The following is a 27,450-nucleotide window of genomic DNA, read 5'->3' on the forward strand; positions in this document are numbered from 1 at the left end:
GAGCCCCGAGTCGGGCTCCCTGCTCAGCGGGAAGCCTGCTTCTTCCTCTCCCTCTGCCTGCCACTCTGCCTGCTCGTGCTCTCTCTCTCTCTTTCTCTCTCTCTCTGTCAAATGAATAAATAAAATCTTAAAAAAATAAAATCATGGGTTCTTTCTCCTCTAGTCTGAGAGCCAACAGTCCTTTACATGTAGCCTCTGGGACAAAGTTAGCCTTCTGTTCTTTTCTCAGAGCCTTCAGCTGTTGCATGAACTTGGGGACTCTATTCGCTGGTGCCGTAGGCTTAGATATGACCCAGTCTTTCTCAGCAATTCCAGGTGACAAACTAGAGTGGAAGACTGTATCTGTAAACTTTCCCTGCTCCTTCCAGTGGTTTGGAATGTACATGGTTGTTCTCCAAACCAATAGGGGCAAGAGAGAAATTAAGCGTTAGCTTGACAAGATTGCAGGCAGTGATTGGAAGGTAGTTACCTCTAGGCAAAAAGACTGTACCCTGAAACTAACGGTGAAGAGACAAAAAGATGGCCCTCCCAAAAATTGTTGGACAGTAACCAGTGAGCATCTATGCCTCTACGGCTTCTCTCTTTGAGATGAGTACTGTTGTTTGTGGGCCTACTACAATATTTTTAACTTGTGAGTATTTTCAAGTTTTTTTCTGTCCTATGAAAGGGAGACTCTGGAGGTCCGTTTGTAGAAGAGACAGTGGAATCTGGGTCCTTGCTGGGATAACTTCCTGGAGAGATGCGTGGACTAGAGATTGGACTTCTTTAAGAACAAACCACAGAAGGGCATCACTGGGCATATTCTCCAAGGTGTTTGAGTTGATGGATTTTATCACTCAGAACATATTCACAGGTAGGTGTAATTTCTGTGAATTCACCCTTTCATTCTAAATCAAAAATTGATCATGCTTATTTCAAGGGTAGTTACTCTGATAGGTTGCAGATATAATAGAATTAGGCTCTAAAAGCACAAATATGTCGATTTTCAATTCCTAATCCAATGTATATGAACTTAAATCTCTAAGTTCATGAGAACTGGTATCTTTCAATTTAACTTGAACTAAACTTGGACATAACCTGGATCTTCAAGTTTATGTTCATATAGATTTTTATGAGATGTGGGTCATTTTTTTGAATTTATAAGATTTAAAAAATAACCATTGAGAAAGGACTCTTTCTTCATTTATCCAGTTGACATATCTTTTTCCTCTACACTAGTTTAGAGCACTAAAAATACATTTCTCCTCTCCCATTTCTCCCATTCACCTTTGTTAATTTTACTTGGCAACAGTGGGGACAATAAGGGAGGCTTTGGAGAGTTATTTTTGTTTTGCAGCGCTAAAATCTAGATTAGGAAAACAAATGTGGGTCAAGAGATGCCAAACCTGTCCACAAGGAACTTTCCTGTTATTTGGGAAGACAACGGAGTAAACTGACCGATGTGACAAAACGTAAAGTGTGGATAAGCTCCAAGAGCTGTCAAAGCACCGAGGAGAGATCTGAGGAGCTCAGTCCCAAGGGACCAGAAGGTGTGCCATGCAAAGGGGCAGCATCGATGCAAGAAATGCCCAGGGGGCAGCCTCTGCGGAGTAGAGAGGTGTGAGGATACATAACTTACAAGAACAAGCAGTTTAGTACAAGAACCAGATTTTTTCAAGGCCAGGACCCAGAGCATCAGAACCTAGTGTTCTCTCCATCCCACCAGCACTCCCTCACTGTAGTCCACGATCAGCCACCTCGCTGATGATTCGAGAAGCACCACCATGACTGGTTCAGCTGAACACCAGAGCTACCTCTGACTAGAGCAGGCTCACCACTCACTCTCATTTGGGCATCAGAGTGAAAGTGTTCTGTTCATTGTCATTACTGCACAGGGAAATTCTCTCCTGGTAGCTATTCTTTTCAGTTTTCATCACCTGGAAGAGAAGGTTAAAAAGATTAACAAGCCCTGAACAGAGGTTAATGATAACCATATTTTAAGAAGGCAATGAAATCATCCAGTAACAGTTAATTTCACAGTCAAATGAATAGCAGAATGTGACAATTTATTTAAATAACACTTAACCTCGTTTTTCTAAGCTTCTCATCCCATAAATTGCTTATTTTTTTCTAGCTTTCAACAATTAAAATGTGACACTGGAATCTGAAGTTTCTGAGTGCATGATAGAGACCTGCCACATCATTGCTAAAATTTGTGTGCTTTTACTTTAGTATTTTTCTACACAGGTATTTTATTACAACCCAGGATATTCTAGTGAGAGATGGAGGAAAAAGCCATATTACTTCTATATGCTATAAATTTGAAGCCTCAACGTGACTCATGATTTTGAAAACTGGATAAAGAAATGTTAAATCTGAAGAACTTAGATAAAGAAAAGAACATTATGATTTAGAAATTTGCTCAGTGAAGTCTGAGGTCATAGCATCTAAAAACATGCATTCCCATAAATGTAAATTATATAAATTACACAGCTTCAATCTGACTGTGTACCATAGGTCTTGAAATTCTGTTCATAGCTGAGGTAAATAATCAGCTTTTTCCTACATTTTGAAAGCTTGTAGATCTCAGGGAACAGTGTTATTTGGAGAAAAAGGGAAGATTCATTACCCCCATTCCAAAGAGGACAGCTGTTCTCATAATTAGTATGTATCCAAGGTAGGAATGATTCTTGGGTTCCCCCCAAAATCTTTAAGAGCCATTTTTTGGCAATTTTATCTAGTATCTCAATTTCTCAACCTGATTAACATAAAAGTCTATATGTTTCATCTGATATTTTCTGGTTGGCAAGTATTTGCTGACTGATATTTCTGATATCCACTAATACAAACCGTCAACACGAGTAGTATTAAGACTGGGGCTTGCCTGAATTGGTGTATTCAAATATCCAACATTAACAGCATCTGGTAGTGAGATTGTTATGGGAATTTAGTGATTAATCCTTTCCTACTTATTTCTGTAATAATGGTAATATTTTGTTAAGTGTTGCCTAGAAGATGGAAAATAACTTCAATGTCTTTAATTTTTTTCTACGTAACCTGTCCCCTCTATGGCTAAAGATATCTTTAAGCTTTAGAAATAAGTTTTGCAAGTACTTCACTTCCTCAACTGTTGTAAATTAACTTTAAATCTTGTATGAGCATTGAAAGATATGCAAAGGTTAGATCACAGTTCTGTGAGTTTATAATCTGGAAAGAAGAAAGAGCTGGATAAAAAGAACTATACTGTAAAACATGATCAAATAAGCTTTATAATCCACACTACCCAGGTGTAAGGTGGTATTATGGAAAATGCAGAGACTAATTCCAATTGCAGTGGTTTGTCCAGTGTGTGTGTTCATACATAGTATGGTTGAGAGAGAAGGGGTAGGAATGCGTTAGTGAAGGGGGCGGTTTTGAAACGAGGCATTGGGGGACAGTTACAGTTTTGTAGCTCATGAAGTTTTTTGTAACTCTAGCACCTAGGAGATTTCAACAGATCATGCCAGGCAGAGGGAATTATGTGCAAGCAATGTCAGGGAGGTGGAGATTATTACAGTTTTTTGGACAATGTGTATCGCAGGGGAGCTGGATAGCAATCTTAGCATAAACAGAACTAGTGTAGCAGTAGACAATGAAGATAAAAAGGCTGGTTAGGTCTTAATTGTAGAGCACCTTAAATTCCATGAGAAGAAGCTTAGACTTTTTGCCATAGGTGATGGGAAGCTAAAATGGTGGCAAGATTATAATTTATAAAATGAATGTATCATGACTGTAAATACTTGTTATAAGTATAGAGAGGGAATGATATGGCTTAATTGAAGCCCATATTTAAATGGCTTAAAAGTCTAAGTTGACTTTCTGTGCATCAACCTACTAATAATATAATACCAATTAGGCCTTTGCCATCTTTTCTTAAACTTTTAGAAAAATAGCATCTAGAGTGAGAGTGAGAGTCCTATTTTATTAGCGTCCTGGGCAGGGGTAGTCGGGAGGGGTCTCCAGGTACAATCTTTAAAGAGGGACATTGATAAGCTTGAAATTATCTGAAGGATAATGGCTAAGATGGGGAGAAATTTGAAACAATATCTTGGGAGATATGGTAGAAGGAAGCAGGAGTGGTTCTGATTCAAAGAAGACTTGAGACGAGGAAAGAACTTAATCTGAGGAGCCACTACAGATATTAGGAGGAAGCAGATTTCAATCCAAATAAAGTAGTTTCTTTTTTTTTTTTAAAGATTTTATTTATTTATTTGAGAGAGAGAGAATGAGAGAGAGAGAGCACGGGAGGGAAGAGGGCCAGAGGGAGAAGCAGACTCCCTGCTGAGCAGGGAGCCCGATGTGGGACTCGATCCCGGGACTCCAGGATCATGACCTGAGCCGAAGGCAGTCGCTTAACCAACTGAGCCACCCAGGCGCCCCCAAATAAAGTAGTTTCTAACTTGAGAGATCTCTGAGACTTACTGGCCTTCCTCAGGAGTAATGAATTTCCTTTATAAGTAGGTATTTGAGAAGAGCATGGATGGCTATGGGTGAAGTTCTAGAAAGCATTGATACATTAGGTTAAGAGATTGCAGATGGCAGCCAGTTTACCCTCAAACACAGAAAACTTGCAATTCAACTTAGACAATGAAGTATTGAAGAGATTTCTGCAAGAAAGACTTTCAAGGCAAAAGGGGTTCTTATTAGTGTTAGATATCGCAGAAGTCAAAATGAGGTCAGATAAAATGCCATTGGATATGGCAGTTCAAAATTTAGCGGCTAATTCAGTAGGATTGTAGGATCAGGAGCTATGTTCATAATTGGCTAAGCAATTGTTGAAGAGTTGGTATCTTTCCTTCACCAAGTAGTCAAAACATTTTTATCAAAGCTTTAAGATGTGTCAGGCACTGTTTTAGGTGCTAGAAATACAGCAGTGAATGAAATGGACAAAAATACTTCCTTTGTGGGGCAAGGTGGAAAATGGAGAAGGGGGTAATACAAATCATGTTATAAATAAAAGTAAGTGGTAAGGGCTATGCAGAAAAACACAGGGATAGTTGTGCAATATTAGAGAAGGTAGTCAGGGAAAACCTCACTAGAAAGATGATATTTGAGCAAAGACGTGAAGAAGATGAGGGAGGGAATCATATGGGTCACCTTGGGAAGGAACATTCTTTGCAGAAGGAATGGCATGTTTGAGGGAGGAAAACTTTTGGTATGTTTGGGGAACAGTTGGATCAGAGTGCTAGAGTTAAGTGAGGGGGGGTACGTGGTCGTGGTTGGCATGATCAAACTTACAGGACATAAGGTCATTGGATTTTACAGTAAGATGTGTAGCCATTGGAGGATGTTGAGCAGATGAGGAACATGATCTGACACAGTTAAAAAGGATCACTTTGGCTGTTGTTTTGAAAATAGACATTAGATAGGAAAGACCAAGAGCTGAAAGACTAGTTACTGCAATAGTCCAAGGAAGCATGGTGGCTTGGGACCAGGTTTGTAACAGTAGAGGTAGTGAAAAGTGGTAGATCCACAGGATTTGATAGTGAGTTGAAAATGTGCGTTATAAGAGAGAGAACGTTATGATTAACGTGAAGGTTTTTGACCTGTTGGAGGGATGGAGCTGCCATTGTTTTCGATGAGAAAGACAGTTAACAGTGAAGGGAAAGAGGAAGATGGGGCTGTGGTTTTGGGTAGTAGGACAGGTTTTGAGAGAAGCAGGGTTTTTTTGTTTTGTTTGGGGGAAGGATGGGTTAGGCTTAACTGTGCTTATGAGGAGAAGAGAGAGGGAGATGAGTCAAGAGAAATGTATAAATACATGAAGGAAGTTTCATGAGAACACAACAAATAAAGAAGGTTTAGCTTTGAAAAAAAATGAATAATTACTTTCCTGGGAAAGCAACAAAAAAATTTCAGGTTACTTATAGGAAAGTTAAATAAATTTACACTAGATATCTTCTTAGTACTTATAAGGTTTTAGTTGCTTTGAGTTTAGAGGATGAAGTTGAGATTAAGTAGTTAAGATTTGTAATCGCATGTAAGGGCTAAAAATGAGTCAACAAGAGATGAATAAGAAGACTTTCAGCAACTTTACAACACAGTATTAGCATGAGTTTATACTGTATTTCAGTACATCTAGAACAAACTGGTTGTAGAATTCATTGTTATTTTATGTATTAATAAAGAAATAGAAAATACCCAAGATTAGGAGATTTCCATATAAAGAGAGGACAGCAAAGGCTATACCTTCAGTGTAAGGCTAAACAAGGCATAGGCCCACCCACATGAAAAGTTACATGCCTCAACTTTGACACTGGGTGTAGGGAGGGGTAAAAATCTTCTCTGAGAATTTGAATCACAGACTAATACTTATGCAGGTCCAAAATGTCCAAAATGTCCACCACCAGTATAGTCTGAAACACCTCATGCAGAAAAATTAAGTAGCATGCAGTTGATAGTGCTCCTAGGTGACTGACCAAAGATAATTTCTTTCTGGAAGAATTGTTTCCATCTCAGTCTAACAGAACTGTAAGACTCCATTGTAAGATCCTTCTGATTTTTAGAATGTTCAAATGTGGGGGAAAAATGTGCTTTAGAAATGTAATAAGATATGGAGTCAATTTACATACTTAGTGATTTCTCCATTATGCTAAGCAGCCTTGAGAATGGTAGAAGGATTAATTCCAGATGGAGTTAATTAAAGGTAAGGTAGAAACAGATAATGTGAAGCAGGAGCAAAGAGTTATAGTTTCTCCAAGCTTATCTTTATTCTGCTAGGCGGTACCTAAATTCTCAGACATGGCAGATACACGACACTCAGGTGGTCTCCCTCCTTCCAGGCCCATGAGAGACATTGCATTTCTTAGAGCCTAGAACAGTGCCTGGCATATAATAATGCTCAATAAATATTTGAATGGGTAAATCTATGCTTATTTTTGGTCCCCCTCTCTCACTTAGCTTGACTAGACCTCAGAATCCTTTTTAACACAGCAATCACTAACAATAAACCAGGTGATTTGAAATCTGTTTTCTATCTCTAAGGTAGAGGTTTTGAAGTAGAAAATTGGATGAACAGGAGAAAGTACTTGCCTTTGAAGCCATAAAACCCAAAGTGTATTTCCTACTATGTGTGAGGTGTGATGAGTCTTTTAATATCACAACAGTTTTCTTATTTGGAGGAGGGGGAGTACTTTCTCCCTGCCCACTTCAGAGGGGTATAATGAATGTCAAGAACGATGATAGGTGTGGAGTGCCTTCTCAGTTGAAGTGCCTAAAAAAAAAAGTGAGCTTTATAATCTAGACAGCTTATTGCTTTCTAAATTGAAGTGCTTAAAGAGTGATTTTTAATAATATTTTAGGCAGCCTTTTTTTACATCAATGTTCAAGATGATGGACTTGAAAAAGCAAAGCAGGGAGTTTCTGGTTAGGGAGGAGATATTTAGTAAGAATTATTGCGTTTGGTCTTTAGAAACTGGGCATTAGGAAGTTGATAACTCCTGCGGTCCTGAACAGTATTCTTTGAGGGCAGTGAGAGTGTTAACAGGTCTAAGGTGGTTGATAAAGACTGTCAAGTTTTAGAAGTTTGTTCTGATGTGTTAGATTCCAGGCACGATTGCTTTGCACTCAGATGAATGTGAGACATGGAAGACACTAAGGATTTATGGTCTGCTGGGCTTTCTTTTCTTTAATAATACGAATTCATGAAGGAAAATAAAGGTAGAGGATTATGTGTTAAATTATGTAAGACTACTTTCAGGATGTTTAGACAGGTTTCTAAGGATGTTAATAAAAGGTCACAGCTGACCTTACCAGGAGTTAGAGAGATGACATGGCAACCGCAGGCCCCGTGACCCAGGCTGACCTTGGAGGATGTGACTGGTTAGAGTTAACATATGCAGCATAGTCAATCCATAATTCATGATCCATAATTCAACTTCTGGGTGAACATTATGAATTTTCAATTAGACTATTAACTTAAAACAAAGAGATGAATCTTAGGTTTTTCGATGTATAGATCAAAATTCTAGCATTTTATAACTGAATTAAAGTTAAAGGGTGGTTTCTAGTGATTCTCTGACCCCTTTATTTGTTGGATAAATGCCAGCAATTTGAGCATAAACAAATTATTCTCACATAAGGATTTCCATTGCCTTTTATCTCCTAATAACCTTTAAAATTTTGTTATTGGTGAGTTATGAGCTAAAGCCCAGATACTGGATCTTATTTGTCACACTCGACTGTGCCATTTATTATGCTTTCTCCACCTTCCTCTATCTAGCTTATGTATGTGGAGAATAATGGTACCAGAAGATAAAATTATCCTGATAAAATTTACAAGCTTGGACATACAAAATCAAGTTGGATGTGACCATGACTATATATCTTTACAATCAAGCAGTGGAGTGCTTATTAGTACGTATGTTACATTTATTTTTACTTGTCATGTTAGAGTATGTAAACAACCAAAGATGTGCAGAGGGACCTGAAGTTAGATTTCTGCCCCTAGGACATCTTCCGTACCGTCCCTTTCTGGAAGGGGTTGGGTGCGTGTCGTAGGAGAGGAACCAATGACCGGCATATGTACTGAGCTTTCTCTATTCCCTTCTCAAGTTCAATAACATTGATCTCATGACTCTCTGAAATTTCCTTTCAAGGCAATGTCTACTTTTTTGTTTTTTTATCACAAAAGTGGGTGCATGTTTGCCAAATTTGGTAAAGACAGATGAGTGAATGGCAGAAAATGTAAACTGTTAATAACCCTGCCACCTACAGATAAGTGCTGTTGCCATTCTGAGGTGCTGTGTGTTCATTTATATGTATTAACTGCACACACTGAACTTCACATTGTTTTATAATCTTTTCTCTCATGACAGTAGATCATTTCAGGTCATTTATGGAATACCTCTTATAAACTGTAAGCATAATTAATAACTTTAATTGAAACATGTTAAGCATCTTGATAGAGAGTCTCTAGAGCCGATATAGACCTTGGTCTCTAGCATAGGCCAGTGGTAAGGAAAATTATCTCTTCACAAATTGACAGGATGCTATAGATAAGGTATTGTGCTAAGGGTCATAATATTCATTGACTAAATGATTTCACACTTCAGGCCTGTCTGTTTTGTTCACTGATAGATTACCAATATCTAAAACACCAATATCTAGAACAGTACCTGGCAATACCAAGCACTAAAATATTTATTAAATGCATGACTAAATATTATTCTGTAGACCAATAACTAAAAACCCAATTGCTTAGCATAGTCACTTAGGCAAGCTTTTAAAATCCAGTTCCTCAGATGTGGGGTCTTGGGAGTTGACATTTTTATAAAGCTCATCTGGTATTTCTGAATTACTTCTGTTGGCTGTTGCAAGCCATTGGAGGGAGGTGTTTGTTCTTCATTATTTCAGTTGGATGGGTCATTAGTTTCATCTTCTTTGCTGTAGGCATCTGTGGCATCCCTCCATTTAGTCTCCAGTGGCTTTCCAGAAGAATTGTAGAGGGCGAAGAAGCCTGCCCCCACTGCTGGCCATGGCAGGTGGGTGTGAGGTTTCTAGGTAGTCACCAGTGTGGAGGGGCCATCCTCAACCCCACTTGGATTCTGACTGCAGCCCACTGTGTGCAATCGTGAGTGAAACTGATGATATTTTAATAATGTAGTTTACACATGTATTTATAGACCGTGCCTAGCATATAAGTATAATTGTCTAACTACTAAAGTCATCCGGAATAATTTTAAAGCAGGAATCTTGCAGTGATTTTCTACATAGCAATCTAGCCTCTACTTAAACAATGTCAGCGTGGAAATTGTTAATCAAACCTTGAAATTGCTCATCCCATTTATGGCAATCTCTGATTATTATGTTGGTTACAAGTCTGCTTCTCTGTAGCAGAAAGCTATTGTTCTAAATTTACTGGAGTTCCAGAACACAAGAACTAAGTCTGTTTCTTCTTTCACATACAGTGCTTCCTATACCTGAAGACCTCTCTCACATTGTCCTTTAATTTCATCTTTAAGCTAAATGCTCACCGTTATATTGTTTGTCAGTAATTCCAGATGCCTCACCATGCAGTGCAACTTCCCATGGATTAATTTAGTGTTGTCTTTCTTAAAATGTGGTTCACAACCGTGGAGAGCACAATAGAATAATCTACCACCTTCATCACCAGACTACTAGAGAACTAAAATTTTGGTTAACTTTTTCAGTGTTTTCAAATTATGAATTATGCCATGATATGAAAAAATGTACATAATATATGTAGTCTAAAGAATAGTAAAGGTACATATGTATCCCTGCCATTCAGTTTAGGAAGAATCTTTACACTTAAGACCCTTTTAGTGCCCCTACCAAGAGGTAGACATTATGTAAATTTTGTATTTATGATGCCTTTCCTTTTTTTTATTTTAACATCTGTGAATCCCTAAAACAAGCATATTGTTTGATGTTTCTTGGTTTTGATAATGTAAAAGAATGGTAGTTTATATTTTTTGTGTCTTGCTTTTATCCTCATGTTATATAGATAAACCACATGACTGTGTAACTGTAATTAACTCATTTTCAGTCCAGACTACCTAAGTCAGTCACCTGTTGGTGAGTCCTGGATGCTGGTTTTTTTTATTTTTTGTTTTTTAACTCCTCAGATGATTCCAAAGTACAGCCATGATCAAGAACCACTTCCTGTCTATCTGACTCCAACTGGACCACTGCTGTGCTTGCTCATAGTGGACCAGCCCCATTCTTCAAACACACTACACTTGCTCCTGTCTCCAGATGTTGTTGTGGTTGTTGTTGCCTTTGCCAGTCAGGATACCATATTACATTTAGTCAGCATGTCACATTAAGGCTCCTCTTGGCTCTGAGTATCACAGACTTGCCTTGTTTTTGATGATCTTCCCAGTTTTGAGGAGTACTCATCTGTTATTTTGTAGAAGGTCCCTCAATTGGAGTTTGTCTGATATTTCCTCATGGTTTTACTGGGATTATGGTTTTGGAGGAGGAAAACCACATCGGTAATATGCCATTCTTATTATATCATTTTAAGGTTATGTGTTATCAACATGACTTATCACTGATGATGTTAACCTTGAGTACTGGCTGAGGTGGTATTTGCCAAGTGTCTCCATCATAAAGTTACATTTTCCTCCTTTCCACACTTACCCTTTCGAAGTAAGTCACTTAGTGTGGACAACACTTGAGACGCTGGGTATAAGCTCCACCTCCTTGAGTGGAGAGTATTTATATAAATTGTTGGAAATTTTCCTGTATGGGAGATATGTCTCTTCTCTATTTGTCAAATAATTTGTTTATATCAGTATGGACTCGGGGATATTTATTTTAAAATACTACATAATACTACATAAAATACTAACATTCTGTTGCTCAAATTGTTACAGGTTTGACCAGTGTCTGCTCTTTCAGTGTCTTTTGTGTGTGTCCATTTGTGACACTAAAGAATGATCCAGGTTTATCTTACATGTTCTCTGCTCAGTCCTGGAATCAGTCATTTCTCCAATTAGCCCTGGTTTATTTTATTGGAGAATGGTATGAGAAATTAAGATCTCAGTGGCTGGTGTACTAGTTGCTCCCAGGGTGTTACTGTACTAGGTCCTCTCAGCAGACAGAACTAGAAAATATAGCCATGCACATGAATCCATTTTATAAACCTTCTTTCTGTATCTACATTAAGCTTAACATGAGTTCATGTGGATGTTTCCAACTCAGTCTAATACCATGTCATTCACTCTAGGCCTTCCCTCCCTTGGAGATGCCCACTTTATAGTAATTCTGTCAGAATTCATTTTTATGTATCATGGAAAAGAAGCCTCAATAGTAGCTGATTAATTAGTAAAAAATAATGTATTGGAGAAGACAAATATTAGTAATGAAGCTTGAGGCACAGAAGAAGTTTTGGCAGATTCCCTTGTCAAATAGAATCGTCTATTCTTAAGGTGGATATTCAACTTGATGAGTCAGTTGAGATTATTAAATACAGTCAGCCGTAAAAGTTTGTGAACCATTTAAGTTGACCACAAAAGGAATTTGTATGCAATTTCATCAGTGATTTCTTGATTTCTTTAAAAAAAAAAAGATTTTTATGGGGTACCCGGGTGGCTCAGTCATTTAAGCGTCTGTCTTTGGCTCAGGTCATGATCTCAGGGTCCTGGGATAGAGCCCCACGTCAGGCTCCCTGCTCAGTGGAGAGTCTGCTTCTCCCTCTCCCTCTGCCTCTCCCCCTGCTTGTGCTCCCTCACTTTCTCTGTCAAATAAATAAATAAAAATCTTAAAAAAAATAAAAGATTTTTATAATAGTAATGCTTGTGGGAATACGCAGTTAAGAAAGTTATCAAGAAAAATCTAAACTGTCTCCATTTCATGAATCCATTCCTCCTCTTTAGAAGTGATCAATATTAAGAATGTCTTAATTATCAGATTTTCCACTAACATTTAAGCACACAGGCATATATAGTATTTTTATATACCACATATTTTTTTAATGATTTTTTTTTGCACAAGACATTGTGCTTTCTCTTTACAGTGATATGGAAAATGTCTTTGGGACCCATTTTTTAACTCTTCTTTGTAGTTGCCTAACTTCTTTCACCAAAAGAAATGTCTTTTTGAAGCCATTCCTTGCAGTGTATGGCTCTTTACACCAGAAGTGTTTGATAGGCCAGAGTAACAAAAGCAGGATGTTCCACTCATGCCCTGCCTTTGTGGGGACTCTGCAACTCCTTCCTTCATGGACTTGTTTCTCCTGGCCTCTTCCTCATTGACCTGGTAGACATCAGGCCTCCATCCTCCATTGAAAGGGGCTTCCGCATATCCAAATCCATTGATAAGGGAAGTTCGCCATGTGGGATAAGCCAGCTGGGGAGACATGCGAGGTCTGGGAGCTGAGGTAGACATCATTTTTGCTGAAGGTGACTAGGTGCCAGGCTATCTGACGTTGTTGGGTAGCACTCCAAAGACGTAAAGGATAACCAACAGCAACATTGTACCACCTCCCATGACTTGCCTGGCACTGGTTGCTCTTAATATTAGTTCTCAAACTTTAGCATATACCAGAATCACCTGGAAGTTTTCTGAATCTGTAAGTCTGACATGGGGCCTGAGGATTTTGTGTTTGTAATCAGTTCCCAAATTTAGGGAAAACTGGTGTTGTTCTTTTGCTGTTCCACATTGGTCTTTGTGCTCATTTGGGATTTTTAACTCCCTTCAGAGGACTAAATTCACTTTGCAGTTATACGTTGGAATCTTTGTCTCAAACCTAATTTTTTTCAATTTCAGCTACTTTTTTCCTGTAGTTCAGCAGTGATCCTTTCTTCTCCCAAACAGAAGTGTCCCATGTTGGATGTCCCATTGTTGGATGGGGGATAAGACCCTAAGGATATAAGAAATGAAACTTGGTTGTGAGCAAGGGTCCAGATAGGATGGAGAAACCTACCACTTGCTACTTTGAGCTATCATCCCACTATTGGAAAAACTCAGGCTTTGTTGCCTCATAACATGTGTGTTGCTCTGTCATATGCTTTTTACACAGTGCTCTCTACCAGATTAAAGGATATTTGATGACTGTGCACCTACAATTTCACTAAAGTTATGATCTGCCTTATCAACTCTACCATGATTTTTATTATTTCAATTTATTGTGCACACCATCCTCTATATAAAGGAGTAGAGTGGCTACTCTACTAAAGAAATAAGTTTCTTTACTACCAAGTAATAATTTAGAGGGTGACTTTGAAAATAAAGTTTAATCCTTCTGTTAGAGTGCATGGCAGATAATAACAGCAATAATGGCTACCATTACGGAGTCATTACCATCTGCAAGGTACTTGCCAAGTAGTTTACCTGAGTAGGCTCCCTTAATAAAGGCATATTGAAACACATGAATAAGTCAGAGTCCTCATGCAAGGAATTGAAATGAGCATGGTTACGACTAAAGAGAAGAAGCCTACATGTATTAAGAAACTTCTATGAATAAAGTGCACTGAAAAATATTTTCAGTAACTTTATTTTTTCTAAGGAAACAGGTTTGAAAAATTAAAGAATCTTCAAGCTGAGGAGACAGAATATCTCTGACAATTGAGGGACTCTTTCCTCAGATATTTCTTCAGCTGGAAATCTTGATGTGGCAGATTGATGGATGTTGATTTCAGTTTTTTTTTTTAAACATCCATTTGAAGTACATCAAAAGTGTGCAAATCTCAGGTTTATAGTTAGAAGAATTTGCACACAGGGAGTACCCCTGGAACCAGCGCCCACATCACGAAACAAAATAGTGCCAACACCCAGCAGCCTCCTTCTGCTTCTTGCAATCATCGGCTCCCCCCCACTCCCAAAGTAACACCATGGGTGAGTTTTACCTGTTTTGTTAACTGATACATTTTTTTTTTAAACCTCCGTTCTATTAGTTCCGGTGGTTTGATAAAAGATAACAACTTGAGATGTATTCCAGTAAGATAATGTTTGGATACTTTGAACAGTAAAACATAGGCCAGAAGCTACCTCATTTTGAATGTAGGGTTTTTTTCATATATTCTTTTTTTTAAGATTTTATTTATTTGAGAGAAGGAGAGAGAGAGAGGGCATGAGTTGGTGGGGGAGAGGGAGAAGGATAAGAAGTCTCCCCCCTGAGGGGGGAGCCCAATGTGGGGCTCAATCCCAGGACCCTGAGATCATAACTTGAGCTGAAGTTGGATGCTTAACTGACTGAGCCACCCAGGCGCCCCTTTTTTTCGTGTGTTCTTAACATGACTGTGAAATTAAAGTAAGCTGTACTTTTTTTTTTCCTTCTCAACTTAAAACTAGCCTTTGGTGATATTTGGTAGGGGCTCCAAAGACATTTTATGGCCAAAAGAAGGTGGCAGGATACATAACTAAGAACTCTTCAGGTAGCTCAGGAGGTGTGTACCTTCCCAGCAAGGGGATCACACAAAGGCACCTGACAGGGGAGTGGGTAGGACATCTGGCTGAACTAAACTCAGTGCCTGTTGGTAGAACCACATGGGGTTAGATCAAATGGTGAAAAATGTCTCTTCATGTCAAACTTTTGTCCTTGTTCTTTCTCCAGGAAAAATAGTCCTCTCTTCTGGACCATTGTTGCTGGGGACCATGACAGAACCCTGAAGGAACCAACTGGGCAGGTGAGAAATGTTTCTAAGGACAATTCTGCTGGTGTTCTAAGTGTTGTCACATGCCGGGGTATGCCTTTAGCTAAAATACATAATTAAGTATTCATCTCCTAGTGCCCCTTTACACTTACTATTTATACCAACATTAAAAGATAAAATCTGAGATCACAGTTTAATCAGAGAATTAAGGGAGGTAGGTCAGGATGTGCCAATTCAGGTCTGTGTACACAGGTGCACATAGCCTGGTTTCTCCAGAACTGCCAATCCTCAGCGGTTCATGGCCTCCTGCAAATTATAAACAGGGATTGCCCTTTTAAATTCAGTACAGAATCACCTTCGTTGCTGATGTATGGAAATATAGAGATTTAAGGTTTATTTTGGACGATTATGCAAGGAAGTAGTTTGACTCATTGACGCCATCTCGTAATTGGCTTCCTCGCCACTGATCCAGGTGAGGAGGGTAAAACGCATCGTGGCGCACGAAGACTTCGATAGACGGAGTGCTGACTCGGACATTGCCCTGATACAGCTGACCTCTCCTCTGAAGTTCAACTCCGTGGTGAGGCCGGTGTGTCTCCCACAAAGCACGGAGCCGCTCCTTTCCTCGGAGATCTGTGCTGTGACTGGATTGGGAAGCGTTAGTGAAAGTAAACGTTTTTGCTTTTGCACACACATGACGGCCAGTTGTTAATTTTGCAGATTTGGCACAGAGATGATATCCAGCGGTATCTGCTTTAGCCCTTCTGCCTTCTGAAAGCTAGAACCCATGTTTGATTTAGTTGTAAGGGATCAGCCTATAATTAGGGTGACTAATTATAGGTAGGTTAGATCTGGGAAGGGCCAAATCATAAGTCTTTTCGTCTTTGCAAGCCATATGTTCTCTGTCTCGACTATTCAGTTCTGCTGTTATGGTGCAAATCAGCCACAGACATACGAATGTAACAGAAAGGATTGTGTTCCAGATGAAACTTAAATTTCATATATTGTTCATGTGTCAAAAAATATTCTTTTGGATTTAAAAAAAAAAACCATTTAAAAGTGTACAAACCAGGGGCGCCTGGCTGGCTCAGTTGGTTAAGCGACTGACTTCGGCTCAGGTCATGATCCCAGGGTTCTGGGATCGAGCCCCACGTCGGGCTCCCTGATCAGCGGGAGAGTCATCCCTCTCTCGCTGTGTCTCTCTCTCTGTCAAATAAATAAAATCTTAAAAAAAATAAAAAATAAAGTGTACAAACCAAACGAGTTCCCAGATTGTACTAGATAAGCCCAGGGATGGCACAGAACTGGCCCCCTGGCTGTGGTTTGCTGACCCCTGGGCTGGTCGGTAGAGTTCTTAGAGCCATAGCAACATACTGACAGATCTGAATGGGTTCATGTTTGCGTTTTGCCTCTTTTCACTGTATAACATCATTTTCTTTTATGTTTTCCTTCTGTTTCTGTGTCCTTTATTTGGAATCTGTGAGCTTAGGGAGAGGGGAGTTTATCTTTGTGTATAGTGTACATGATCATAGCTTTCTGTACGACCTGTGGCCAAATTGCATTTCTTTTTTTTTTTTTAAAGAATTTATTTATTTATTTGACAGAGAGAGACACAGTGAGAGCAGGAACACAAGCAGGGGGAGTGGGAGAGGGAGAAGCAAACTCCTCGCCAAGCAGGGAGCCCGCGACTCCAGGATCATGACCTGAGCCGAAGGCAGACTCTTTATGACTGAGCCACCCAGGCGCCCCAAACTGCATTTTCCTAAAATGTGCACAACACCACATGAGGAGATTTTATCCTCCCCATGTTGTAAATGAGGACATTATGGCTCAAAGATTTAAGTAACTTGCCAAGATCCCATAACTAATAAATATCAAAGCTAGGATTTAAAATTAGCCTGGTTCTGCTGATAATCTTCGAATGGCTTTTTTTTTTTTTTTTTTTTTTTTTTTACATTTAGAATAAAATCTGAACTGCTAGTCTGGCTTGGAAAACTCTATGTGATTTGGCCTCCACTGACCTCTCCAACTTCTTTTCTTCCCTTGTCCCCTTCAGGCATTGTGGTCTTCTTTCTTTCTCTTAAACACAAGATCTGTTCTGCTTTCTGAAGCTTGGAACACCTTTGCTCTTCTCCCAGCTGCCTCCTCATTCTGCTTGCAGCTCAAACAGCACTCCCTCCTCCATCACTTTGCTGCTTCAGGACTGCCCGTCCATCACTCTCTGCATGACCCAGTTTTATCATCTCCTCACACACAAATGTACTTGACATGCTCCAGGACGCCTGGGTGGCGCAGTCGGTGAAGCGGCTGACTCTTGGTTTTGGCTCAGGTCATGATCTCAGGGTCCTGGGATTGAGCCCCATATTGAGCTCTGCACTCGGTGGGGAGTCTGCTTGAGATTCTCTTTCTCTCTCTCTATTCCTCTGCCCTGCCGCCCCCACTCACACGCTCTTGCTCACACACTCTCTCAAATAAATAAATTTTAAAAATCTTTAAAAAAGAAAAAACATCATTCTCCAGGTCTCATGCATTAAAGTGGAAACCTCGTGACAGCAGGTCTCTAATTCACCACTCTGCCCCAGAGCTACAGGTTTACTTGGCATAGAATAAACACTCAGCAAATATTTTCTTACTGGCTTCCAAGCCCTTGAATAAATGTACCCATTCTCTGATACCCTCAACTGTCACCACCTCCATGACCACCAGGCAACTGAGAGGTGGTTACAGTCTTGTGGAAGATGAATTCATTCTTCCAATCTGAGAGAAAATGAGTTCTTTAAGACATGGTAAAGAATGGGGGTGGAGATGGTCCCTAAAAAGAGGATTTTAAATGCCTTAAATGTATTTATGTATTAGATGGGTACGTACATTAAAACGAGCACAAACTTTAGAGTCCGGTCTTGGCTTAATGGCTAGTTCTGTCCCACGGGTGCTGTGAGATCAGATTTTGGGAGCTCCGACTTTTTCGTGAGTGAGTTCCGTGTGATCGTGTATGCAAACAACCCACCTCACGATGTTATATTATTGGGTTGGAGTTATATGAACGTACTATATAAATGTAAGGTAATTTCTAGTACTAATCTTAGCTCTTTTTTTTTTAGTTAGTCAGGAATCCAAAATGATAGAATGAGTTGCACAGAATACATGTTAACATGGGCCTGCCTGAGGGTCAGTTATGAGTGTTTTAGTGCTCATTGTTAGCCTTACGGCCTTCACTGTTGGTCCTTGTAAATTGGAATTGAGATTAGTCTCAGTGACGATTAAGGAAAAAGGAATATGATTTTGGTTTATATTAGGAAATCATATAAACATGTCACATAATATATTTTATATATAAATATACTATGTAAAAACATATAATCACATAAATCCTGTACAATACCAACTCATATCTTGCTGAATTTTTCTTTCTGAATTCTCATGTAGCGATATTTGAAACACTAAATTTTGAATAAAAAATAAGCTAGAAAAAAAATGTTTCTGGTGTCGTTCTCCTGACAATGTATTCTTTTACAAAGATGTCACACTTGAAAATGAAGATATCCCGTATGAGACACTTATATTGTTTGGTTCAGTATTCCTCATCAGCTCAGGCGAACCTGAGTGAAGGCAAATATAGTAGTGCAGAGCAAGTCTGAACTTAAATATGTTTTGTCACATAATTTGTTATTTACTTATTATGAAGCTGTCTTTCTGGATCTGTTTCTTCAGCAGATGGCAGCTTAACAAGGCACCTCCAGCAGATTCAGGTGTCCATGTTGGAAAGTGAGGGGAGCGAACGTACTTACTCCTCTCACCCAGGAGGGCTCACGGAGAAGATGATGTGTGCTGGCTTTGCAGACTCTGGAGGGAAGGATTTCTGTCAGGTGAGAAGACTCTGATTTTTGCAGAGGAAGATCCAAGGTCGTCATCTGCTGGAGATTCTCCTTAGACAGGAGGAGACACTCAGAGGCACAGGTAACCTGGTAGCCCCACGGCACGCCCTTCCCGGAAGGCCAGTGGGACAACAGGAAGAGTGAATGCTTTACTCCAAACCTGCTGAGAGGGCGGGAGCAGCCTAGGGGCAGAAGAGCAGGTGGCGACTAGGAGACCATGAGCACGTAGGGCCTCAGAGAGACGCAAGGCTTTGGGAAAAGAGGAACAAGCAAAGAAGGATTCTAAGTGGGTGTATCCTACTGATGACTTAAGGTTTTTATTGTTTTTAAATTAATATTAATCTCCTCTGTGCTCACATTTAATTTTCTACTACAGATTAAAATAAAATAATCATAAAGAAAACGAGAAACTTTGAAAAACTGGTTTGCATATGCAGTGGAAAATAAATCCCAAAACAGTAGTTCAATTTCAGATATTTAGAGGCAAAAGTGGTATAGTTATATTCACGTGTCAGTTGGACAGGCGTGCTACTAACAAGTTCAAATCAGGCAAGGGGAAGACAGAATGGATCGTAAAACACCAGCTTTCATATGCACAAAGCCAAGTGAGGAATATGACCTTAGATACACAACCAAAAAGGGTCTCTGATGCTCTGTAACCCTCCTTCAAGAGTTAGTCTGGATTTGAGGCAGCCTACTGATGGAAACGTTTGGGTCTTCGGGGCAGATGCCCTTCTCCGAGTTTATCATCTCCTACCGGTCTGGAATACAGAGGGAAGAAAGGATGAATCTAGTCTGTGCTGCTTTTTGATCGTTTTCCCCTTAATCAAGAACTAAGAACCCATGGAGAAAACTGGGTGTTAATCTAGGTAGAAGTCCTTCCGTGTGAGCATGTGAGGAGAGAAGGAAGGAGGTCCCCTCTTAACACTGAGTGTCTGTTTATGGTGATTAAACCCTTTCCTGGTGTCAAGCACTACTCAAACTCTGTTTTCTTTATTTGAATTTCCGTTCCCCAGAAGCTGACCTTGAGACAAAGATTCAAGTACAGTGGTCTGCTTAGGAAGTGCAGACATCGCTGGTAGGAAAGTCAGGGGGGTGGTCTAGGGAAGGGAAGGCAGGAAATGCGAGATGTGCTATGAAGTCAGCTACCACAGTGGGGGGACTGAGCTGAATCTGGCAGCAGTGCAAAATATATGCAACGTATTTGTCCCATCCCAGGGGTGAGGGAGCTGGGATATTTATATACTACTTCCCCAAAGTCATGGTTCAAGGGCTGCTGGAGGGGAGGGGTCTGTTGGTCCCTTTGCACTTTCCACTCTTCACGAGGTGTGCCTCGTGGATGGGGTGGGGGAGGGGAAGAGCCCTCAGGCACAGAGCCAGGATGTGGCCTGGAAGACTTGAGGAATCTAGGAAGGGCCCTCACACCATCTGCTAAAGGACATAAATGCTATACTATAAATATCAAATAGAAAAGTGCTCTGAATTAATGTGGTCATTCCTCCCCTTTTGAGGGATGGTTTTTCTCTCTGCTTCGAATCAAGGAAATCATAGATGGCTCTGTTGTCTCTGTCATGTTTGACAGCGTCTGACATTAAGGGAACACCTTACTCTGTATGAAGAGAGCAGAGGGGAATTAGGGAAGGAATTAGGTCCATGACAGAGGTATGATCTTGGTGGGCATTTATTTCAACTACATCCCTTGCAGCACAACCAAATTTGCTGCCAATACGAAGGGAGGAAAATAGGAGTTGAGATTCTGGCTAATAAATGTGTCTAGCTAAAGAACACTGAATTACTAACAAGGTGACTTCAGAAACTTTGATAAAGTGGACTCTAGTATTTCTATCAGGTAGTTGATTTTTACCCTCCTTTGTGTGCTCAGAAGTAATGGACCTGCTAATGTAATTTCTCACCCAGGAAGGTGAAGTAGAATGTTGGAATGCAGAGATGGAGTTTCAAAGATGCAGTGCAGAATCCTATGCTGCTTTGCTCACAACACATCCAAGATTGTTTTTAAAATGTCAAATTCTTTGACCTACAGGGTGATCTCTGTCTTCACAGAGTAGTGTATGTCCTGTTCATGCTGACTTTTGCGATCTATTTCATACTTCTCTCCTCTTGCTTATATATTTCAGCCACACTGATTATTTTCTGACCATACAAGTCACTACATCCCCTAATTTGGAGCCTTAGCCCAGATATCAGTTCTGCATAAAATGCTATTCCTCCTGGCTTTAGAAAACCCAGCTCCTTCTCATCTTTCATGTATCAGATCAAATGTTATTGAAACTACATACACTTACACGAGCGTGTAAGCACACACAACTACCTCCCTTTATTCTCTGCTTTTTGCTCTAAATATTTTCTTTAGAGCTATTATCACCATCTAATTTGTTTATACTTTGTCTTGCTCAAAATGCCTAGCTCACAGTAGGCACTGAATAATTCTTTAAAAATAAATAGGTATAATTTGCTTATTGAATATTTACCACATGCTAGGCCCTGTGATAGACCCTGGCAATAGTAGATGAATTAGGCTCTTTCTGAATCATGAAATGTTTGTAATTGCAAGAAAAATTCTTTATTTGGTACGTGTTGGTACTGAATGAATAAGTAATTTAAAGAAAAAACAAACCTGACTTGATACATCAGACCACTTACAAACTGGGAAGAGGTCTTAAAGTATAACCTTATTTCATATGGAAAAAAAAATTAGGCCCAGAAAAAATGTTAATTGTTCTACATTACAGACAAGGGAATCTATCTCCCTATTCCCACGTTATTTTATTTCCCACGTTAGGATTTCTTATGTGAAATTCTTCATATAAAATAAACAGCCACATCGGGGCACCTGGGTGGCTCAGATGGTTGAGCGTCTGCCTTCAGCTCGGGTCATGGTCCCGGGGTCCTGGGATCGAGCCCCGCATCGGGCTCCCTGCTGGGCAGGGAGCCTGCTTCTCCCTCTGCCTCTGCCTCTCTCTCTCTCTCTCTCTGACTCTTATGAATAAATAAATAAAACATTTTAAAAAATTAAAAAAACATTAAAAAAATAAACAGCCACATCAAATATATCGTAAGCTCAGTTTATTTTATCAGAAGACAAAGGATTTAGTTTGAGTCTAAGTACATTTCTGTCAAAGAAAAAAGGGGCAGATTGAAAATCAGAAAGGTTACTTTAAAAGGCAAATCCTATGCTTTAAGGCTTTTTTTTTTTTACAGATCTATTGAGCTATAATTGACATATAACATTGTGTAAGTTTCAGATATACAGTGTAGTGATTTGATGCACTTGTATATTGTGAATGCTTACCACAGTAGAGTTAGTCTACACCTCCATCACCTCATATAATTACCATTTCTTTCTTGTGGTAAGAGTACTTAAGATTACTTTCTTAGCAACTTTTAAATATCTAATATAGTATTGTTGGCCATAGTAACCATGTTGTACATTAGATCCCCAGAATCGTCCACCTTATAACTGGAAATTTGTACCTTTTGACCAAGATCGCCCCCATTTTCCCCACCCTCCCCCAGCCTCTGGTAACTGTCCTTCTACTCTGTTTCTCTGAGTTCAGCTTTTTTAGATTCCATGAATAAGTGATATCATATAATATTTGTCTTTTGCTGTCTGACTTTTCACTTAGCACAATGTCCTCAAGACCATCCATGTTGTCACAAATGGAAGGATTCCTTTTATTCTCATGGCTGAGTAATATATATGTTATATTTTTTATCCATCCTGTGGCAGAAAAATAGGTTGTTTTCATATTTCTGCTATAGTGAATAAAGCTGCAATATATATGGGAGTGCAGATACCTCTTTGATAACCTGTTTTTATTCCCTTTGGGTATATACCCAGAAGTGGATCAAATAGTAGTCAATTTTTAATTTTTTTAAAATTTTTTTAAAGATTTATTTATTTGAGAGAGCGAGAATGAGAGAGAGAGAGAGAGCACATGAGAAGGGGGGAGGGTCAGAGGGAGAAGCAGGCTACCTGCTCAGCAAGGAGCCTGATGTGGGACTCGATCCCGGGACTCTGGGATCATGACCTGAGCCGAAGGCAGTCGCTTATCCAACTGAGCCATCCAGGCGCCCAATTTTAAATTTTTTAAGGAACGTTTATTTTATTGTCCATAGTGATGCACCAATCTACATTCTTACCAACAGTGCAAAAGGGTTCTCCTTTTTCCACATCCTTGCCAGCATTTTTTATGTCTTTCTGATACCTATTCTAACAAATGTGAAGTGGTATCTCATTACAGTTTTGATTTGTATTTCCCTGATGATCAGTGAAGTTGAGCATCTTTTCATGTACCTGTACCCATCTGTATGTCTTCTTTGGAAAAATGTCTATTCAGATCCTTCGCCCATTTTTTAGATTGCATCGTTTTTGTTATCAATTTGTATGAGTTGTTTATATATTTTGGATATTAACCCTTTATCACATATGTGGTTTGCAAACATTTTCTCCCATCCCATAGCTTGCCTTTCCATTTTGCTGATTGTTTCTTCTGATGTGTAGAAGCATTTTAGTTTCATGTGGTTCCACTTAATTGATTCTTTCTTTTGTTGCTTGTGCTTTTGGTTTCATATCCACCCCCCCCAAAAAAAAATTGTTGCCAAGACCAATCAATGTCAGGGAGCTTTTTCCCTGTGTTTTCTCCCCCCCACCCTTGTGTTTTCTTCTAGGAGTTCTACAGTTTGTAGCCTTATATTTAAACCTTTAATCTGTTTCAAGTTAATTTTTTTGTGAGTGTTATAAAATAGGGTTCAGTTCCATTCTTCTGCTTATGGTTGTCCAGTTTTCCCAACATCATTTGTTGAAGAGATTATCCTTTCCCCATTGAGTATTCTTTGCTCCTTTGTCAAATATTAGTTGACTGTATATGTGAGGGTTTTTCTGGGCTCATGATTCTAGCCCAGTTGTCTATGTGTCTGTTTTTATGTCAGTACATGCTGTGTTGACTATTACAGATTTGTAACATATTTTGAAATCAGGAAAGGTGATGCCTCCAGCTTTGTTCTTTCTCAGGATTGCTTTGGCTATTTAGGGTCTTTGGGGGGGCCCATATGAATTTTAGGGTTGTTTTTCCTATTTCTATGAAAAATGCAATTGGAATTTTGAAATGGACTGCGTTGAATCTATAGGTGGCTTTGTAGAGTATGGACACAATATTGATTCTTCTGATCTGTGAACATGGGATTATGTTTTCCATATTTGTCTTCATCAATTTCATCAAAGTCTTACAGTTTTTAGTATAGAGACCATTCACCTTTTTGGTTAACTTTATTCCTAAGTATTTTATTTTTTGGTGCTTTTGTATATAGGATTGTTTTCTTTATTTTTTATTCTATTTTTCAAGTTTTTATCTAAATTCCAGTTAACCTACAGTGTGATATTAGTATCAGGTGTAAAATTTAGTGATTCAGTACTTACATACAACACCTGGTGCTCATCACAAATGCCTTCCTTAATCCTGTTTATTTCTTTTTCATATATTTTTTTTGTTAGTGTATAAAGACACAACTGGTTTCTGTATGTTTGCTTTGTATCCTGAAACTTAACAGTACTCATTGATTAGTTCTAACAGCTTTTTTGTTTTGTTTTTAGTTCTGACAGTTTTTTGATGGAGTCTTTAGGATTTTCTTAGACCATATCATCTACAAATAAAGACAATTTTACTTCTCCCTTCTTGATTTACTCCTTCTTTCTTTTTATTTCTTTTTCTTGCCTGATTGCCCTGGCTAAGACTTCCAATACTATATTGAATAGGAATGGTGAGAGTGGGCACCCTTGTTTTGTTTCTGATCTTACAGGAAAAGCTTTCAACTTGTCACTATTGAGTATGATGTTAGCTATGGGTTTGTTAGATATGACCTTTATTATGTTGAGATATGTTCTGTCTATATCCAATTTGTTAAGAGTTTTTATCATGAGAGGATGCTGCACTTTGTCAAATACATTTACTATTCAGACAATAATATGAATTTTAAACTTTCATTCCATTAATGTGGTGTATCATATTCATTGATTTGTGTATGTTGAACTAGCCTTGTATCACTGGAATAAATCCCACTTGATCATAGTGTATGATCCTTTTAATGTGCTGTTGAGTTTAGTTTGCTAGTATTTTGTTGAGGATTTTTACATCTATGTTCATCAGGGATATTGGCCTCTAGTTTTCTTTTCTTGTGATGTCCTTATCTGGCTTTGGTATCAGGGTAATTCTGACCTTATCTAATGAGTTTTAGAGTGTTCCCTCCTCTTCAATTTTTGGGAAGAGTTTGAGGAATGAAGTTAATTCTTTAAATGTTTAGTAGAATTCACCAGTGAAGCCATCTGGTCCTGAGCTTTTCTTTATTGAGATGTTTTTGGAGTAGTGATTCAATCTCCTTGCTCATATTGGTCTGTTCTGATTCTCTGTTTCCTCATGATTTGGTCTTGGCAGTTTGTATGTTTCTAGGAATTTATTTCTTCCAGGTTATCCAATTTTTTGGTGTGTAATTATTCATAGTAGTCCCATGATTCTTTGTATTTCTGTGGTATCAGTTGTAATATCTTTGTGATTTTATTTATTTGAGTTTAAGTACTCTAAGGTATATGAATTGACAAAGTATTAATATTTTTAAATTAAAGAAATGTGTTACGAATAAATTATTGATTATTCCTGTTCCAAAATTGAAAGCAGGAGCTCTGATTAATTTTTAGAACACATTTTCTTGATCTTTCAGGGAGACTCTGGTGGCCCATTGGTATGTAGACATGAAAAAGGTCCCTTTGTCCTGTATGGCATTGCCGGCTGGGGAGCTGGCTGTGCCCAGCCAAGGAAGCCAGGTGTATTTGCCAGGGCGAGTGTCTTCTTGGACTGGATCCAATCCAAAATCAAAGGTAAATATTTTTCAGATATTATGAAGACAATTCCTCTTTCTTTAGAGTAGGTTTGTGAGAAGTGAGTGTGGTAGAAATCAGCATTATGAAAGGAAAAAAAACAGAGTAGTATTTCATTTATTTTAGTTTCTAAAACATTAAAATGCTCATTAAAATTCTGTAAGAATATGTTCTCCCTTGGGCAGAGTGAGAGTAAAACTGACTTTTCCTGAGGCTGCTGTAATCCTAGATTTGCATTTTCTTTTGACAAAAGCTGTTTTGGTATAGACTACATTTTGTTTCGAGGTTTTCATCTTTATTTATTTTTAATATGGTCTCTCCAGGTGCAGGTCCTGCTTCACTTCAGATAAATAATGAAAGCAAAATCTTACCAAGACAACAGTTGCCACCACCCACACCCTCAACAGACAATGCATCTGGACCAGGTAATAGATGTTTGTGTTATCCGCTTAATGCAGCTAGTAAGAATTTAGCAAAAGCGTGGCATGTCTGGGTTCGCTAATTTTCTTTGGAATGGGATAAGCCCTGTGTTTTCATTCTGGCTGGTAGTTTAAACTGAAGAAGGGGAGTGTTGTTACTATGACCGTCTGGGTTTCTTTTCTACCCCCACAGATATAGCCATTGTAGGTTAAAAAAAAAAAATCTTGTCGTTGTGAAATGCTTGAATTGTGGAGGAGTACATAGAATTATTCTGACCTCTGATCCATTTATTCCTACATAAACAAAGGTCCTTAGATTTTCAGGTATCTCGCTAGGTGAGGACTCTGGATATGAGAGAACCACAATCAGCGTCAGTGTTAGTCACTCATGATTCCCCCACAATTGTCAGTGTCTGTTTGCTAATGGGATTTTTTATTTTTTGTTAAGATCAAGCTGCAACTGGAGAATTAGAAGTCTGTAATAGACCTGTAGGGAGATGAAAATTCTATGATGCCATCATTCTTGGTTTCCAGGTGGCCACAGCCTCTTCGTTCTCACCCATCTCTGCCCCCATCCACCTCACATACGTCAAGGCCAGTAGACAACTGGGAAGATTGCTGGGCAACATAAAAGCCTCTGAGATTAATGATCACAAATTTAGAGGGAGACTGACCAGTTAGCTTAGTTGTATGTTTTCTTCTGGAGACACTGAGGGGTAGCACCTGGATGCAGAACACATAGAAGGTAGATTCAATCAGAATGGGTTTTCCCAAGTACACAAGATTATAAGGGTATTGAAAGCATGTAAGAGGAAGGGATTAAAATGATGTATTGTTGGAATTTAAGCTAGGAAAAGAGTGAATGAGGGTGAGAGATGAGTTAGGGACAAAGAACAGGTGGTTGGATAGATGACTAGCAAGTCTCAAAAGGTGAAAGGAGCATTGGAGGGAGCTGAGAAGATGGAAGATTGTGGATGGAGACAGCAGTGCCTGAAATGGAGCTATGGAAGGCTTGGTGTTACTGCTGGGGGCCAGGTCCTGAGGGGTTCCCTGCAGGGGTGGGTGGCTGAAGTCGGGTGGAGAACAAGATCATTGGAAGGAAGTTGAGAAATTGAGAAGCCTCAGTGATGGGCTCATCATCTCTATGGCTACTGAAATTCAGCAGGATTTGTGGCAGAAATAGTGTTGGAGAA

At 39.1% G+C, this 27,450-nt stretch overlaps 1 protein-coding gene across 1 annotated transcript in view; it reads left to right on the top strand.

Annotated features, from left to right (window-relative positions):
• OVCH1 (ovochymase 1) overlaps positions 1–27,450 on the top strand; it is a 49,414-nt gene that overhangs the window by 6,750 nt on the left and 15,214 nt on the right. Inside the window, 9 exon segments of the mRNA XM_073877759.1 lie at positions 668–683; positions 686–857; positions 8,237–8,370; positions 9,406–9,586; positions 15,035–15,107; positions 15,547–15,742; positions 18,789–18,940; positions 25,682–25,838; positions 26,162–26,263. Of these exon segments, the coding sequence (XP_073733860.1) occupies positions 668–683; positions 686–857; positions 8,237–8,370; positions 9,406–9,586; positions 15,035–15,107; positions 15,547–15,742; positions 18,789–18,940; positions 25,682–25,838; positions 26,162–26,263 (1,183 nt within the window).

This window comes from Callorhinus ursinus, unplaced genomic scaffold (assembly GCF_003265705.2).
Source record: "Callorhinus ursinus isolate GAN/ISIS: 27379988/994484 unplaced genomic scaffold, GSC_fseal_2.0 scaffold27, whole genome shotgun sequence".
In the NCBI taxonomy this organism is placed as follows: domain Eukaryota; kingdom Metazoa; phylum Chordata; class Mammalia; order Carnivora; family Otariidae; genus Callorhinus; species Callorhinus ursinus.